The sequence below is a fragment of the Triturus cristatus genome, chromosome 4_2 (genome assembly GCF_964204655.1).
Source record: "Triturus cristatus chromosome 4_2, aTriCri1.1, whole genome shotgun sequence".
Classification (NCBI taxonomy): domain Eukaryota; kingdom Metazoa; phylum Chordata; class Amphibia; order Caudata; family Salamandridae; genus Triturus; species Triturus cristatus.
The window spans coordinates 192,420,839-192,434,903 of NC_140586.1; the positions used below are offsets into that span (position 1 = coordinate 192,420,839).

At 48.5% G+C, this 14,065-nt stretch overlaps 1 protein-coding gene across 1 annotated transcript in view; it reads left to right on the plus strand.

Moving 5' to 3' along the window:
- MYH9 (myosin heavy chain 9) overlaps nucleotides 1-14,065 on the plus strand; it is a 318,178-nt gene that overhangs the window by 242,259 nt on the left and 61,854 nt on the right. The window contains exons 35-36 of the mRNA XM_085601113.1: nucleotides 8,391-8,519; nucleotides 9,502-9,590. Coding sequence (XP_085457239.1) covers nucleotides 8,391-8,519; nucleotides 9,502-9,590 — 218 coding nt within the window. The remainder of the gene's footprint in view (nucleotides 1-8,390; nucleotides 8,520-9,501; nucleotides 9,591-14,065) is intronic.

Below are 14,065 nucleotides of genomic sequence, written 5' to 3' on the forward strand. Positions count from 1 at the left end.
GATTCACATGCGACCCTCCCTCCTCCCTTCAGAGGCTCTCTTCTCCTCATACACTCTGAGTCACTATGGTGCTACGAAAATCTGAGGTGAGGAGCTCTGAGGAGAAGGTTCTAGAGAGGAGCTGGCGCCTGATTGGCCGGAGTTCGGACTAACATAATGACAGAGATAGACTGCGAATGTCTTTTTTCTCTTTCCATGTATCTCTATGGAAATTTCATATAGGGACATTCTTGAGGTTATTATATGCTTATATCTGTTTTTATATGATTACGTATGTATAGGTATATATATATATATATATATATATATATATATATATAATCACTGTATATATTGCTATATTTACCGTGGGACTCCCACTCCGACGGGGAATATTCAAGCATGTGAATCTATGAAAGACACCAATACTGGAGAACCACCTGTTTACAGGTAAGTAACAATTGTTCATATCGCACTTGCAGCATGTGTTGTGAATTACAGGTTGGGCAATTTTATTACTGTAGCAATTGGCTATAGTATTTTGTTTGAGTGCACATTAAGTGACTTGTAACCACCTTAACCAACAAAACAGCAGGGTATAAACTCCACTTTAGATTTTTTTTTTTCATCTGCTTCAGAGGATTGCTGCTTGAAAACAAACTGTTCCTTGAAAAGAAACTAGATATTTTGGACTGAATAAAATGTTGCAGCGCAGTAGCAGGACCAAAGGAAAGGCACAGATCTAGTCCCAGAACAAGAGAACCTTTCCATTTTTACTCAACAACCGAAGCTGAACACCATTACTTTGGTCAGAACTTCTTATGAAGCCTGTTTCTGCCCATCTCTTGAATTCCCTCCAGGCACCACACGCATGCCATTCCAATAGACTTCATTTAGCTGCTCTATTCGCTTGTATGCAGAACAGACCACTCTTCCTTATTCAGTATAACTGTTATCCAGGCTTTCATGGTCAATCCCCCATGGTTGCCACCAGCCCCTCAAAGGAACATGAATATAGCCCTCACTAGACTCATGGATTCCCCCTTTTGAGTCGTTGCGTTCCTGCCCCTCATGGAAATTTTCATTCTTGGTTGTAAATAACCTCTCTCCGGCGCATTAGTGAGCTACAAGCACTCACCGTACTGGAACCCTACATCCAGGTCTGAATCTATAGAGCAATATTATGGGACAATCCTAAGTTTCTGCCCAAGGTTATTTCTCCTGCTCATCTCGACCAGACTATAGAATGTTAGGTCTGTTTTACACTCCATTGTCTGTGCCAGGGAGAGTCCTCCACACTGTCCAAAGGGCTCTCCTGTACTACATTAATAGAACGTGCTTTTGTAAGGCAGAACTGTTTGTATCTTTTAGCAACCCCCAGAAGGTCAGCCCATTTGAAAAGCAGAATTTGCAAGATGGCTAGTTGGGTGTAACCAAACCTACTAACTCAAAGCCATGCAAGTTCTCCCATGGCTTTGCATGGAAATATCCCATTAGCTGTTATTTGTAAAGCAGCTACTTGGTCAACGGCACACCCGTTACCAAACACTACTGTGTTGGTTTTCCTGCTAGACACTCCTCTGGACCCTTTTTTCAAACATCTGTTCCATCCACACGCTGGCTGCCATTTAAATGGAAGGGCTGCTTTACAGTGTCTACAGAGCATGTGTATCTACAGTAACGCATGCTACCATGTTAATGTGTAACATCTGTTTGTAGCCTCTAGTGTTGTATATTCACAGGTGCCCACCCTCCTTTTTGGACTTGTGGCTCTGGCTGCAGTTTTTTTCTCTCCTAGAATTAGCAATGCACATGTAACCCACTGGACTAAAAACAATCTAAAATAAAGTTGCTGTCCTTGCACAATGCAGGCATAAGTGCCCATAGATCTCATGACTTGAAACTTCTTAGAAAAAGAACTTGAAACTGTCTGAGCTCAACACTAGGTGGCAGGAGTAAGCAGAGCATGTGAATCTACAGCACTACACACTATGAACGCTTACAGAGGAACTCACTTGTTCGAGGCATATGAGCTGCAGATTGTACACTTAGCATAGGTCGCCATCTGGTGTTGGGCCCGGATGTTTGCAGTTTGTTTTCTTCTTGGACAGTCTTTGGAAGTCACGAGTTTGGTGACTCCTCCTTCGGTCCGTACTGCGCATGGGCTTCGGCTCCATCCTCAGATTGTTTTTTTCCGCCATCGGGCTCGGATGTGATACTTCGTGCTCCGGCTTCGAACTTCTACGGTTCCAGCCTCGACGGAAAATCCTCGATTCTTCGAGTTCCTTCATCATCTTCATCTCTCGAAGCGGCACTTTTCTCCATCCCGTACATCGACACCGGCCTTCGGGCCCTCCGCGACTCCGGTCCCGGCCGATGGAAAGGACTCCGTTCAAAAAGTGCCCAAAATGTGGGTCTAAATTTCCCCACACCGACCTCCATCAGGTGTGTAACCTTTGCCTCTCTCCGGAACACGAGGCTAGAGACTGCCCCGCCTGCAAGTCTTTTCGATCGAAGAAGACCATCCGAGATCGAAGAGCTCGACGCACCATGGCGCACTCATCCTCTGCAGCTCCACCGGACATCTTCGGAGACGACGCCGAAGCTTCGGGGCAAACACACACCGAGCAGGAGGAAGACGTCGTCAGCGCTTCCGAGGCCGACGACTCCGACGTGGAGGACGTTACACCAGCGCAGCGGGCCGTGAGTACTATGCCCCCTCCCACCCCCGCGCCGAAAACCAAAGAGACTCAGGTTACTCCCTCGCCTGCCGGCCTGGGCAAAACCAAAACTTCGATCACCCCACCTTCGGGCCCGGTGTCGAAGCACCCAAAGTCTCATGGCAGCTCGGGATCGAGCCAGCCGACACCCGGTGCCGAAAAACAGCATCCGGCACCGAAGACTGCAAAATCCAGCTCGACTCCGAAACCACCGGTGCCGAAGCCTGGACACTCGGTGCCGACCAAACACAAACACAAATCTGTCGGCACCGACGCTCCGGCGCCGAAACATCATTCGACGCCGAAACACCCGGAGACCCCAAAAAAGCATGGCGCACACAGACCATCGAAACCCCCGGTTCCGAAATCACTGGTGCCGACAGACGACTCGACACCGTTGGCTCTGTTTACACCAGACCCTTTACAAAAGACTTTATCCAAAGATCCAAAGACTGGGCTTTTGACTTTAACTACCAAGAAAAGACGCCTTGATGCTCCGGCTCCTCCTCCTCCACCCAAAAGGAAGGACTCTGCTACTTCTCCCCTCAGAGTGCCCTCCCCACCACCGCCTCCCCTACCCACACCTCCTCCACCGCCTCCACCTCACAGGTCTCCGCCACCTTTACCTCACTATGATCCGGCCCCATCCCCAGATCCAGATGATGGGGATCCGGACAATTACCCGGCGGACCCCCCAATGGATCCCACTCCACCAGGGACCCCAGATCCATGGGAGGATTACAATAACCCTGATATACCCAATGTACCTCAGGACGACCTATACCCATCAAGGCCGTCTCCTCCAGAGGACTCCTTAGGGTTTCATCATTTAGTGCAGAGAGCAGCACACTACCATGGGGTGGACATGCACAGTGAACCAGTAGAAGAAGACTTCCTACTGGATACATTTGATATACAAGACAAATCTACTTCCATTTTACCCATGCTTAAGGGTGTCACCAAGCACGCTACAGAGGTGTTCAAAGACCCTGTCAGAGCCAGAGTACTGAACCCTAGAATAGAGAAGAAGTACAAGGCGGCACCCACAGACCCTGCTTACATCAAGGGCCCTGCTCCCCTAGATTCCCTAGTTGTCTCCACAGCTAGAAAGCGGGCTAACTCCCAATCCTCAGGAGATGCCCCACCGCCAGATAAAGAATCTAAACTTCTGGACGCGTCTGGTAAACGTACCGCCTCCCAAGCTGCAAACATGTGGCGCATTGCAAACACACAAGCACTGCTTGCGCGATATGATAGAGCACACTATGACGAACTAGAGGCTCTTATGCAGCACCTTCCAGAAAAATACAAGCACAAGGCTCATGACCTTATACAGGAGGGTAAACTAATCACAAACACCTCCATTAAGTGTGCCCTCGATGCAGCCGACCCTGCTTCTAGGGCCATAAATACCAGTGTCCTGCTTCGCCGCCACGCCTGGCTCAGGATCTCAGGGTTCAAACCAGAAGTCCAGGCATCCATACTCGATCACCCCTTTGACCAGGAAACACTCTTTGGGCCAAAGGTAGACGAAGCGCTCGAAAAGATGAAGAAAGACACACACAGCAAAGTCTATGGGGGCACTCCAAACACAAGCCTCAACGTTCCTTTCGACGCTCGTCCTTTCGTGGCACAGGTAGAGGCTCCTCCACCGATAACGCCTCTTCCTCCTACAAGTCCCCTCCTCAAAATACCTTTTCAAAGGGCAATCAGAGAGGTGGTTACAGGGGTAACAACAATAGGGGCAGGGGCAAAACCAACACCCGTTCTGCCACCCCCCCCCCCCCCCCGCACAATGACTCCCCTCCGCTCCCCCCAGACCATTCCACTCCGGTCGGGGGCAGACTACAAAACTTTATCCACGTATGGGAGTCCATAACATCGGACAAATGGGTGACCCAAATTATTCGGTCAAGGTACTGTCTAGAGCTAACATCTACCCCACCCAATATCCCACCAAGGCACCGTCCAATGTCTCAAGAACATTCCACACTGCTCAAACAAGAGGTACTTTCACTCCTGCAAAAACATGCTATAGAGCAGGTCCCCGTCAACCAACGAAATCTAGGGGTCTACTCTCTATATTTCTTAATACCAAAGAGAGACGAGACCCTCAGACCCATTCTGGACCTCCGGCCTCTAAATGCCTACATACACTCAGACCATTTTCACATGGTCACTCTACAACAAGTCCTCCCACTCCTCTCCCAGGGAGACTTTCTCACAACCTTGGATCTGAAAGACGCATACTTTCACATTCCAATACACCCCTCTCACAGGAAATACCTCAGGTTCGTGGTGGACGGGCAACATTACCAATTCACGGTTCTCCCCTTCGGGGTCACCACCGCACCACGGGTGTTTACCAAATGCCTAGCAGTAGTAGCAGCACACCTCAGACGTCAACATATTCACGTCTTCCCTTACCTAGACGACTGGCTAATAAAAGCCGCGTCCTACGACCAATGTGTGCAGCATACAAACAGCACCATCCAACTGCTCCACCAGCTAGGCTTCACGGTGAACTACCAAAAGTCCCACCTCATACCATCTCACACAAAGCAATACCTCGGGGCCACTATAGACACCTCCAAGGGTATTGCCTATCCAAACTCAGCCAGAATCACAAGCATTCAAGCCTTACGCAAAACATTCCTTCCTCAGCACTCTCTTCCAGCAAGAGTGTTTATGAAGCTCATAGGAATGATGGCGTCTTGCATTTTCATAGTGCCCCATGCAAGACTCCACATGCGTCCACTTCAAGAGTGCCTAGCACAACAGTGGAACCAGGCCCAGGGTCAGCTGACGGATCTGGTGTTGGTGGACGGCCGCACACCTCACTCTCTGCAGTGGTGGAACACCACAAACCTTTCCAAAGGGCGGCCGTTCCTGGACCCGGTTCCTCAAGTGATTCTAACAGCGGACGCATCGCTCTCCGGCTGGGGAGCGCACCTTCTACACCTCACCATGCAAGGTCTATGGACGCCACAGCAAAAATCGCTCCACATCAACCATCTGGAGCTCTTGGCGATCTTTCTAGCCCTAAAATCTTTCCAAAAACAGATTTCGGGCAAAGCAGTCCTCATTCGCACAGACAATATGACTGCAATGTATTATATCCAAAAACAGGGGGGGACACACTCTCCCCAGCTCTCCCGCTTAGCCCAGAGCATATGGAGATGGGCAATTCCTCAAAACATCTTTCTCCTGGCACAGCACGTTCCAGGCGTACAAAACACCATGGCAGATCTGCTCAGCAGACAAACGCAACAAATACACGAATGGGAACTGCATCCACAAGTTCTTCACCCATTCTTCCAACAGTGGGGGCATCCTCAGATAGACCTCTTCGCCACCCACGAAAACAAAAAATGCCCAAGCTTCGCCGCCAGATACCCACACCCATTGTCCAAGGGCAATGCGATATGGATGAACTGGTCAGGCAGATTTGCATACGCCTTTCCACCTCTCCCACTAATTCCATTAGTGGTCAGGAAGCTACAACAGCACTCACTCACACTCATTCTGGTAGCTCCGACGTGGGCCAGGCAGCCGTGGTACACCACGCTACTACAACTGTCAGTGGTACCACATCAAAAACTGCATCTATCCCCATGCCTCCTAACCCAGAACCATGGAGAAATCAGGCACCCGGACCCAGCTCAGCTCAACCTGGCGATCTGGCTCCTGAAATCCTAGAATTCGGATACCTTAACCTTCCCCCTGATTGTATGAACATCATCATGGAAGCCAGACGTCCTACCACTAGAGCATGCTATGCCGCAAAGTGGAAAAGATTTGTAATTTACTGCCGTAACAATACAATCAACCCTCTAGATGCATCCATACAGCACATCATATGCTATCTACTCCATCTTCACAGGTGTAACCTGGCATATTCATCCATACGCCTACACCTAGCAGCGATCGCTGCTTATCTACAAAACAGGCAGCATTTATCACTCTTCAGAGTACCCGCTATTAAAGCCTTCATGGAAGGCCTTAAACGAGTAATTCCTCCCAGGGCACCACCTTCCCCTGTATGGAATCTAAATTTAGTTCTTACACGACTAATGGGTCCGCCCTTCGAACCAATGCACAAATGTGAGCTACAGTTTCTCACCTGGAAAACAGCTTTCCTTGTAGCTATCACTTCCCTTAGAAGGGTTGGTGAAATACAAGCGTTCACCATACAGGAACCCTACATACAAATGCATCACAGCAAGGTCATACTTCGCACAAATCCGAAGTTTCTGCCCAAAGTCATTTCCCCCTTCCACCTCAATCAATCAGTGGAATTACCTGTCTTCTTCTCGCAACCCCAATCTGTTGCAGAAAGGGCCTTACACACACTTGATGTAAAAAGGGCGTTACTATACTACATACAAAGAACGCAACCCTTCAGGAAGACTAAACAATTGTTCGTTTCCTTCTCTCCACCACATAAAGGCAACCCCATTTCAAAATCAGGGATAGCTAGGTGGATTGTAAAATGCATACAAATTTGCTATCAAAAGGCAAAGAGAACATGATCTGTTCCTCCGAAAGCCCACTCTACAAGAAAGTTAGGGGCTTCTATGGCTTTTCTAGGGAATATACCCTTAGATGACATCTGCAAAGCAGCCACATGGTCTACACCGCACACCTTCACAAAACACTATTGTGTAGATGTGCATTCCAAGCAGCAAGCTAGGGTGGGCCAGGCTGTACTAAAGACACTCTTTCAAACAGCTGCAACGGATACCGGTGGTCGCCGCTAAGGTTGGGTACTGCTATATAATCTATGCTAAGTGTACAATCTGCAGCTCATATGCCTCGAACGGAATATGCTACTTACCAGTATGCATCTGTTCTTGGCATGTAGAGCTGCAGAGTTGTACACGCCCACCCGCCTCCCCGGCTACCTGTATCCGTTCCAGTACATCTTATTTAGATACAACACATGGGTTTCTCACTGTTATTACTACGCTCCATCATTTCCCTGTTGGCGAAAAACAATCTGAGGATGGAGCCGAAGCCCATGCGCAGTACGGACCGAAGGAGGAGTCACCAAACTCGTGACTTCCAAAGACTGTCCAAGAAGAAAACAAACTGCAAACATCCGGGCCCAACACCAGATGGCGACCTATGCTAAGTGTACAACTCTGCAGCTCTACATGCCAAGAACAGATGCATACTGGTAAGTAGCATATTCCTTCTGTTGCAAACCAACACTAGATCGGAGAAGATAAGGAAAGGAAGGGTGTAAATTTAAGATAAATCTTCCATTCTTTTTTTAACTTTTACTTTGTCCTTTTAAAACCAATTTTAAAATAAACACTTCCACCTTTTTTCATAGTAGCTGCCTTAGCTAGTTTTCCTTGTAAGTACTTTACTTTTCTTTAGTGGCCTTCTCTGTGAAGGTTTGTTTTTGTTCAGATTCCTTTTTGACGACAATCCCTCTTGCTGCTTTGGTTCCTGCTTACTTCAGTGATAGCTGGTTTATTGAAGTCTACCACAAACTCTTCAGAGTGCAAGAGGGCATAACTGTTTGTGCTGTGTGCATCAGCACAAGATTTCACTGTCCATGTTGAAGCTTTTTGGGGCGAGAGGGCTGGTATAAGTGCTTGGAGTGTGCAACAGCCTAGAATTTCTGGGTGAATGGACTGTTTAATTACACTGCCTAATTACACTGCCTCTCTTCGCACCCAGGCCCAGATGAAAGATTATCAGCGTGAGCTGGAGGACACTCGTGCATCCAGGGAAGAGATCTTGAGTCAGGCCAAGGAGAATGAGAAGAAGTTCAAGAGCATGGAAGCGGAGATGATCCACATGCAGGAGGTAAGAGCATTTGAGGGCCCAGGAGTTTGAAGGGTGTACTTGCCTTGGCTAAAACGGTATGGCACAGAAGCATGCTAAAGAGCACTGTACATGTGAGTAATTTGGTATCCGTAGTCACCCTGGTGGCAGGCATGTTACTGTTGTGTAGCAAAGGGCCAATAGTTGTAAGAGTAAAACATCTGAGTGAACTAATAGGATGCTTCTCCACGTACCCAGAAGTAAGGTATAGGGATGCTCTGCTGCAAGTCAGTCTGCATCTGAATGACTTCAGTTGAAGGGGTTAATTGATTACTTTTCAAAATATGGTGGTATATCGCTGGATCTCCTGTTTTGAAGAGGATGTTCATAACAGGACCTGCTGTAAACTGAACTGTTAACTAGATTTCCAAGTTTTTTGGACCGGACAATGGGAAAGTTTTTAGTGAGTGGAAATTGGCATAGATTGCAAAATACTTATTGTAATCTCTTCTGGTTCAGAAGTTTGTGCTTTTACTTTAAAATTCAAGGTTCTCAGAGTATTTTCCATGGCAAAGTAATTATCATTGGTTGACTTCAAGTTGATTTGAGAGGATTCAAGTAGAAACACCGAGAAGGTTGAGCTCTAGGTACCACCAGACAAAGTGAAAGCTGGAACTTTTGGGAGAGTAAGCGACTAACCTTAAATTGTTGAATTCCTTCATCACTAAATAATGCAGGCTCTACATGCCACTTGCATCAGCCATTGCATATAGCCAATTTAGAAAGCTATGACTGTTTAATCCCATAGAGGGGCCTAAGAACTTAGGCTGTACTTGCATGTTTATTCCAGGGCTAGACTGACTTCTTGGATACAGACTTCACTCCATCTTTGCCTGAGGTTTCACGAGTTATGGGGTAAACATTTACTTTTAGTAAATGTCGGTGATGCTAGGTGGCCACCCTGCGTCTCTGGGCTTTAGTTTAAGGCCCTGTGGACTGATGCAAATGTTTTCTGTAATTGCAGGAGCTGGCAGCGGCAGAGCGCGCAAAGCGTCAGGCTCAGCAGGAGCGTGATGAGCTGGCAGATGAGATCAACAGCAGCAGTGGCAAAGGGTAGGTACACTGCTTCACCCTGCAGATGCACTGGGAATCTAGGACGGTTGTTTACTCGGGAGAATCGACTAACGAATTTAAGGAGATACATTTTCAACTGAGTGATTATGTACATTGCTATCAATAGCACGTTACATTAGCTTTCAACGTTACACCGGTTCTTTCGAATGGTTAGGGCGGTGGATGTACCCTAGCGATGTAATCTTGTGCAGTGTTTACTGTTTTCTTGCATTGGGAAGATCCCCTTACAGAGTCTTATCTGAAGAATATTCTATTGGCAGCTATACCCACTGTAAAAGTGCCCTCTTTTTGAAGGCTGCCTTCACTTTTTGCTAAACTGCTGATGTACTTTGACTGAGTGTGCCCTGGGTTCCTGCCTAACAGGTACCCAGGGCCTATGTTCTTTCCCTAAACTGCATTAAAAACAAAACCCAATTGGCACTCTTTGGCCACAAGTCAGTCCCTTGTACATGGTACCATAGGTACCAAGGGCAATTTGGCCAGGTAAGGCCTTTAAGGGCTGCAGCACTTAATGTGCCACCCTTAGAGGAGATATATTTTTGCAGCTTGAATCTTTCTGGATTCACTATGCTGTGCATTATTCCGCGGTCTGGTGGTTGGGTCCGGAATCGTAGTCTTTCTTTTGTCTTCTTTTTTTTTTTGTAGCCCAGGTGTTTACGTCCCACCATTTGGTGTACTTCTCGTGACGTCGGCATGCTTCCTGCGGAAGTCCCACTTTGGGGCGCCATCTTCAGATTCTTTTTTCCGCCGTTGGGTCTGGATCGTCACCGAGAAGCTCCAGAGTTTTTTAACGAAGAAAGAAGAGCACGAGTTTCATCGAAGGAAAATTAAAAGACTACAGACTGGAAGAACATCGAGCCGGGACGACTAAGAAGGAGGAAAGCCTCGATCTTCGACGTCCAATGGAGAATGCGCACTCAGGGACACTAAGCGCAGGAATGGACAAAACACCTTTTAAATTCTACCGTAACTGCCACCACAAATACGCGCAGAAGGACCAACATCCGGTCTGCAACCTTTGCCTGCCAGTCGACCACGAGAGCAAAGACTGCAACGCCTGCTCCGCCTTCACACCGAAGACACTCAGGGTGAGAGAGAGGCAGAGGAGAGCCAACTACAACATGGAAGGCAAGGGTAAGGCCCCGTCTCTGTACGACCTGGGCCTCTCCACCGACTATGAAGACAACGTCGCTGAGGGACTGGATTACTTCACGGTTGCAGAGACCGATAAGAAGACGTTGTCAAGGTAGGAGAGACGTCTAGCACAAATTCCGAAAGGGCCCCGAAAAACAGACTGACTCTCAAACCAGAGTCTGTCCTCGAAGGGAACACCGGCGCCAAAAATTGACGACCGCGAGTGGATCCAAAGACGAAAGGCCCAGCGGATCCTTCGAGAAGGACTCCCAGGTGCCGAAGGCCGCCGAAAAACAAAGTTCGAAACAGGCCCACGAGGTTGGGAGTTCGACGAAGGACAAGGTTGCGTCGACGCAAGCTCGGTCAAAGGCCAGCGCTCGATGCCGAACATGCCTCCGACATGGAGAAGAAAAAGAGAAGGTTCGAGGCACAGATGGAGAAGTTCGACGAGAAGATGAAGAGTCACAATCCCGACGAAACCACTGACGTTTATCGTCGAGATCGAAGAGCAGGACGAGTTCAATGCCGAAGAGCAGTCAAACTCCCGAAGAAGAGGAAGATGATCTCTACTATGAGGGAGAAGAAGAAGAAGAAGAGGAGGAGGAACAGCAATTGAACTACGGCTCGGCGCAGTCAACGACGTAAGACCTGGAATGGCAGGACCTCGATGCCGAAAATCCAGAAGAGCCCGTGGAGACTTATCCTTAGAGGCCTTCGCCGCCCTATGATATTGGGGCTTACAACATGGTTGTAAAGAGCGCGGCTACAGCTTTTGGCGTGAAACTAGAGGAGGAAAAACCGAAAGCGGACTTTTACTCGAGACACTGCTCCCCATCCAAACTAGGAGCCAGTTCCTCCCGATGCTTCAGATTGTCATGAACCAGGGGAAGGAGGTGTTCAAGGACCCTGCAACATGCAGATCCATCACACCCAGAACAGAGAAATATAAACACTCCGCCCAGGACCCTCCATACATCAAGGGATCTGTCACAGCAGACTCCATTATCGCATCTACAGCCAGAAAAAGGGCCAATGTTCCGGCAACCTCTGGACCACCTCCTGACAAGGAGAGCAGAATGATGGACCTCACTGGCAGAAAAATAGAAACGCGGCAATGCACTGGCGCATGGCAAACTCCAATGCACTACTGAACAGGCACCAGTACCAACATTGGGACGAAATGGGGGACCTAATCAAACATCTCCCCGAGCAATACCAACAAAGAGCTACGCATCTAGTGGAAGAGGGGAAGAATATAGCACATTCATGCCTTAGTGTTGGGGCAGAGACCTCAAGCAGACTGGCAATAGGAATCACTGAAAGGAGATGGGCCTGGCTCAGAATTTCAGGATTCAAGCAAGAGGTACAGAACAACATCCTGAACACCCCTTTCAACGGAGAAACGCTGTTCGGGGCACAAGTCGATGAGAAACTCGCCCAACTCAAAAAAGAGAACGAGACGGGAGGTCCATGGGGGCCCTGCTGTTCAGAGGGATAAGAGGTACCCCGACAGAGACCTTACGGAAGGGGAGGGAACCAGCCGGGAACGTCGCATCAAACATTCCAGCAAGGCGAGGGTCACGGACAACAGGGGCAGCAGAAACACAACTGGCAGTACCAGCCTCGGGGCCAGTCCTTTTGCAGTAGGGGGAACGGACGAGGCCAAAGAAGAGGGGGAGACTAACCCGCCTCAAAGTGACTTCGCACGGAGGAGGGTGCTCACCCACAACATCCCTCCAAGGGTAGAGCACAAAGGAACCAACAAAAGAGGGTTACACGAACCAAACGCCTACGAGCATGCAACACCGGTGGGCGGCAGACTCAGATTTTTCCTCCAAGAATGGAGAAAAATAACAGACCAATGGATACTGCATAGAGTTGGAAAGGAGACCCCCAAACAAAAAACCAAAGAGAAGGGAACACTCAGGACAAGAGCTAGCACAACTCGTAGAGGAAGCACTACAGCTACTCCAAAAGGCCATAGAACCAGTATCTTTCAAAGAAAGGAACAAGGGAGTGTACTCAAACTACTTCCTGGTACCAAAGGTGGACGAAACACTAAGACCCATCCTGGATCTACGATTCCTAAACAAGTACGTAAGGACGCAAAACAACCTTCGCATTCGGTCTAAAGTCCGCACCAAGGGTTTTCACCAAATGCCTTGCAGCAGTAGCAGCGTACCTGCGGAGGGAAGGAATTCACGTGTATCCTTACCTCGACGACTGGCTAATAAAGGCAAGTTCACGCGAAAAATGCGAGGAACACGCACAGCGTGTCGCAAGGACACTAACAAAGCTGGGGTTCTCAATACACTGGGGGTGATCATCAATGGAACCAGAACAAGTGAAGATCTTCCTGGGGGCGTAGATCAACACCGTAAAGAAAACGGTGATGCCCAGCGAGAGGACACTAGCCCTGCTGAAGGAGACGCGTCTCTACCAGAAGGGGCGAGCTCTGACAGTGAACAGCGAGCAAGATCATGGGGATGATGGCGTCATGCATTCACCTAGTTCCCAATGTACGCCTACACATGAGACCATTTCAGGAATGGCTGCAACAGCAATGGTCACAAGCAAACGGAAGTTGGGAGGATCTAGTGGTTGTAACACACGCAGTGCAAGAAGAGATAGCATGCTGGAACAGGGAGAACATAACAATAGGGAAGCCCTTAACACCACCAAGCCCAACAGTGACCATCACCACAGACGCATCCCAGATAGGATGGGGAGCACATATGAACAAGCTCAGAGTGAGGGGTCTATGGACTCCAACAGATGCGGTCAGACACATCAACTATCTGGAATCAAAGACAGTACTGCTAGCACTGAAGGCCTTCCAGAAAAAACTGTACAACCAAAGGGTGTTGATACAAACGGACAATACTACAACTATGTTTTACATAAACAAGCAGGGAGGGGGACACAATCGTTCCCCCTGTCCAACCTGGCACAGGAAATTTGGAGATGGGCCATCACGCTCAAAATAGACCGGCTGGCCATACACCTACCGGGGAAGGACAATGTATAAGCAGACTGGCTCAGCAGGCAGACTTCAGCATCCCACGAGTGGGAACTCAATGGGCAGGAAACGCAGAAACTATTCAAGAGGTGGGGCACGCCGACAATAGACCTGTTTGCAACACACCTGAATGCAAAATGCCACAACTTCGCATCCAGACAACCAGGAAAACTATCCCAGGGGAATGCCTTATGGATAAGTTGGTCAAGAACATTTGCCTACACTTTTCCACCGATACCACTGATACACAACTCAAGTGCAGGACCAGCAACATGACGCTGATCCTAGTGGCAACACTGTG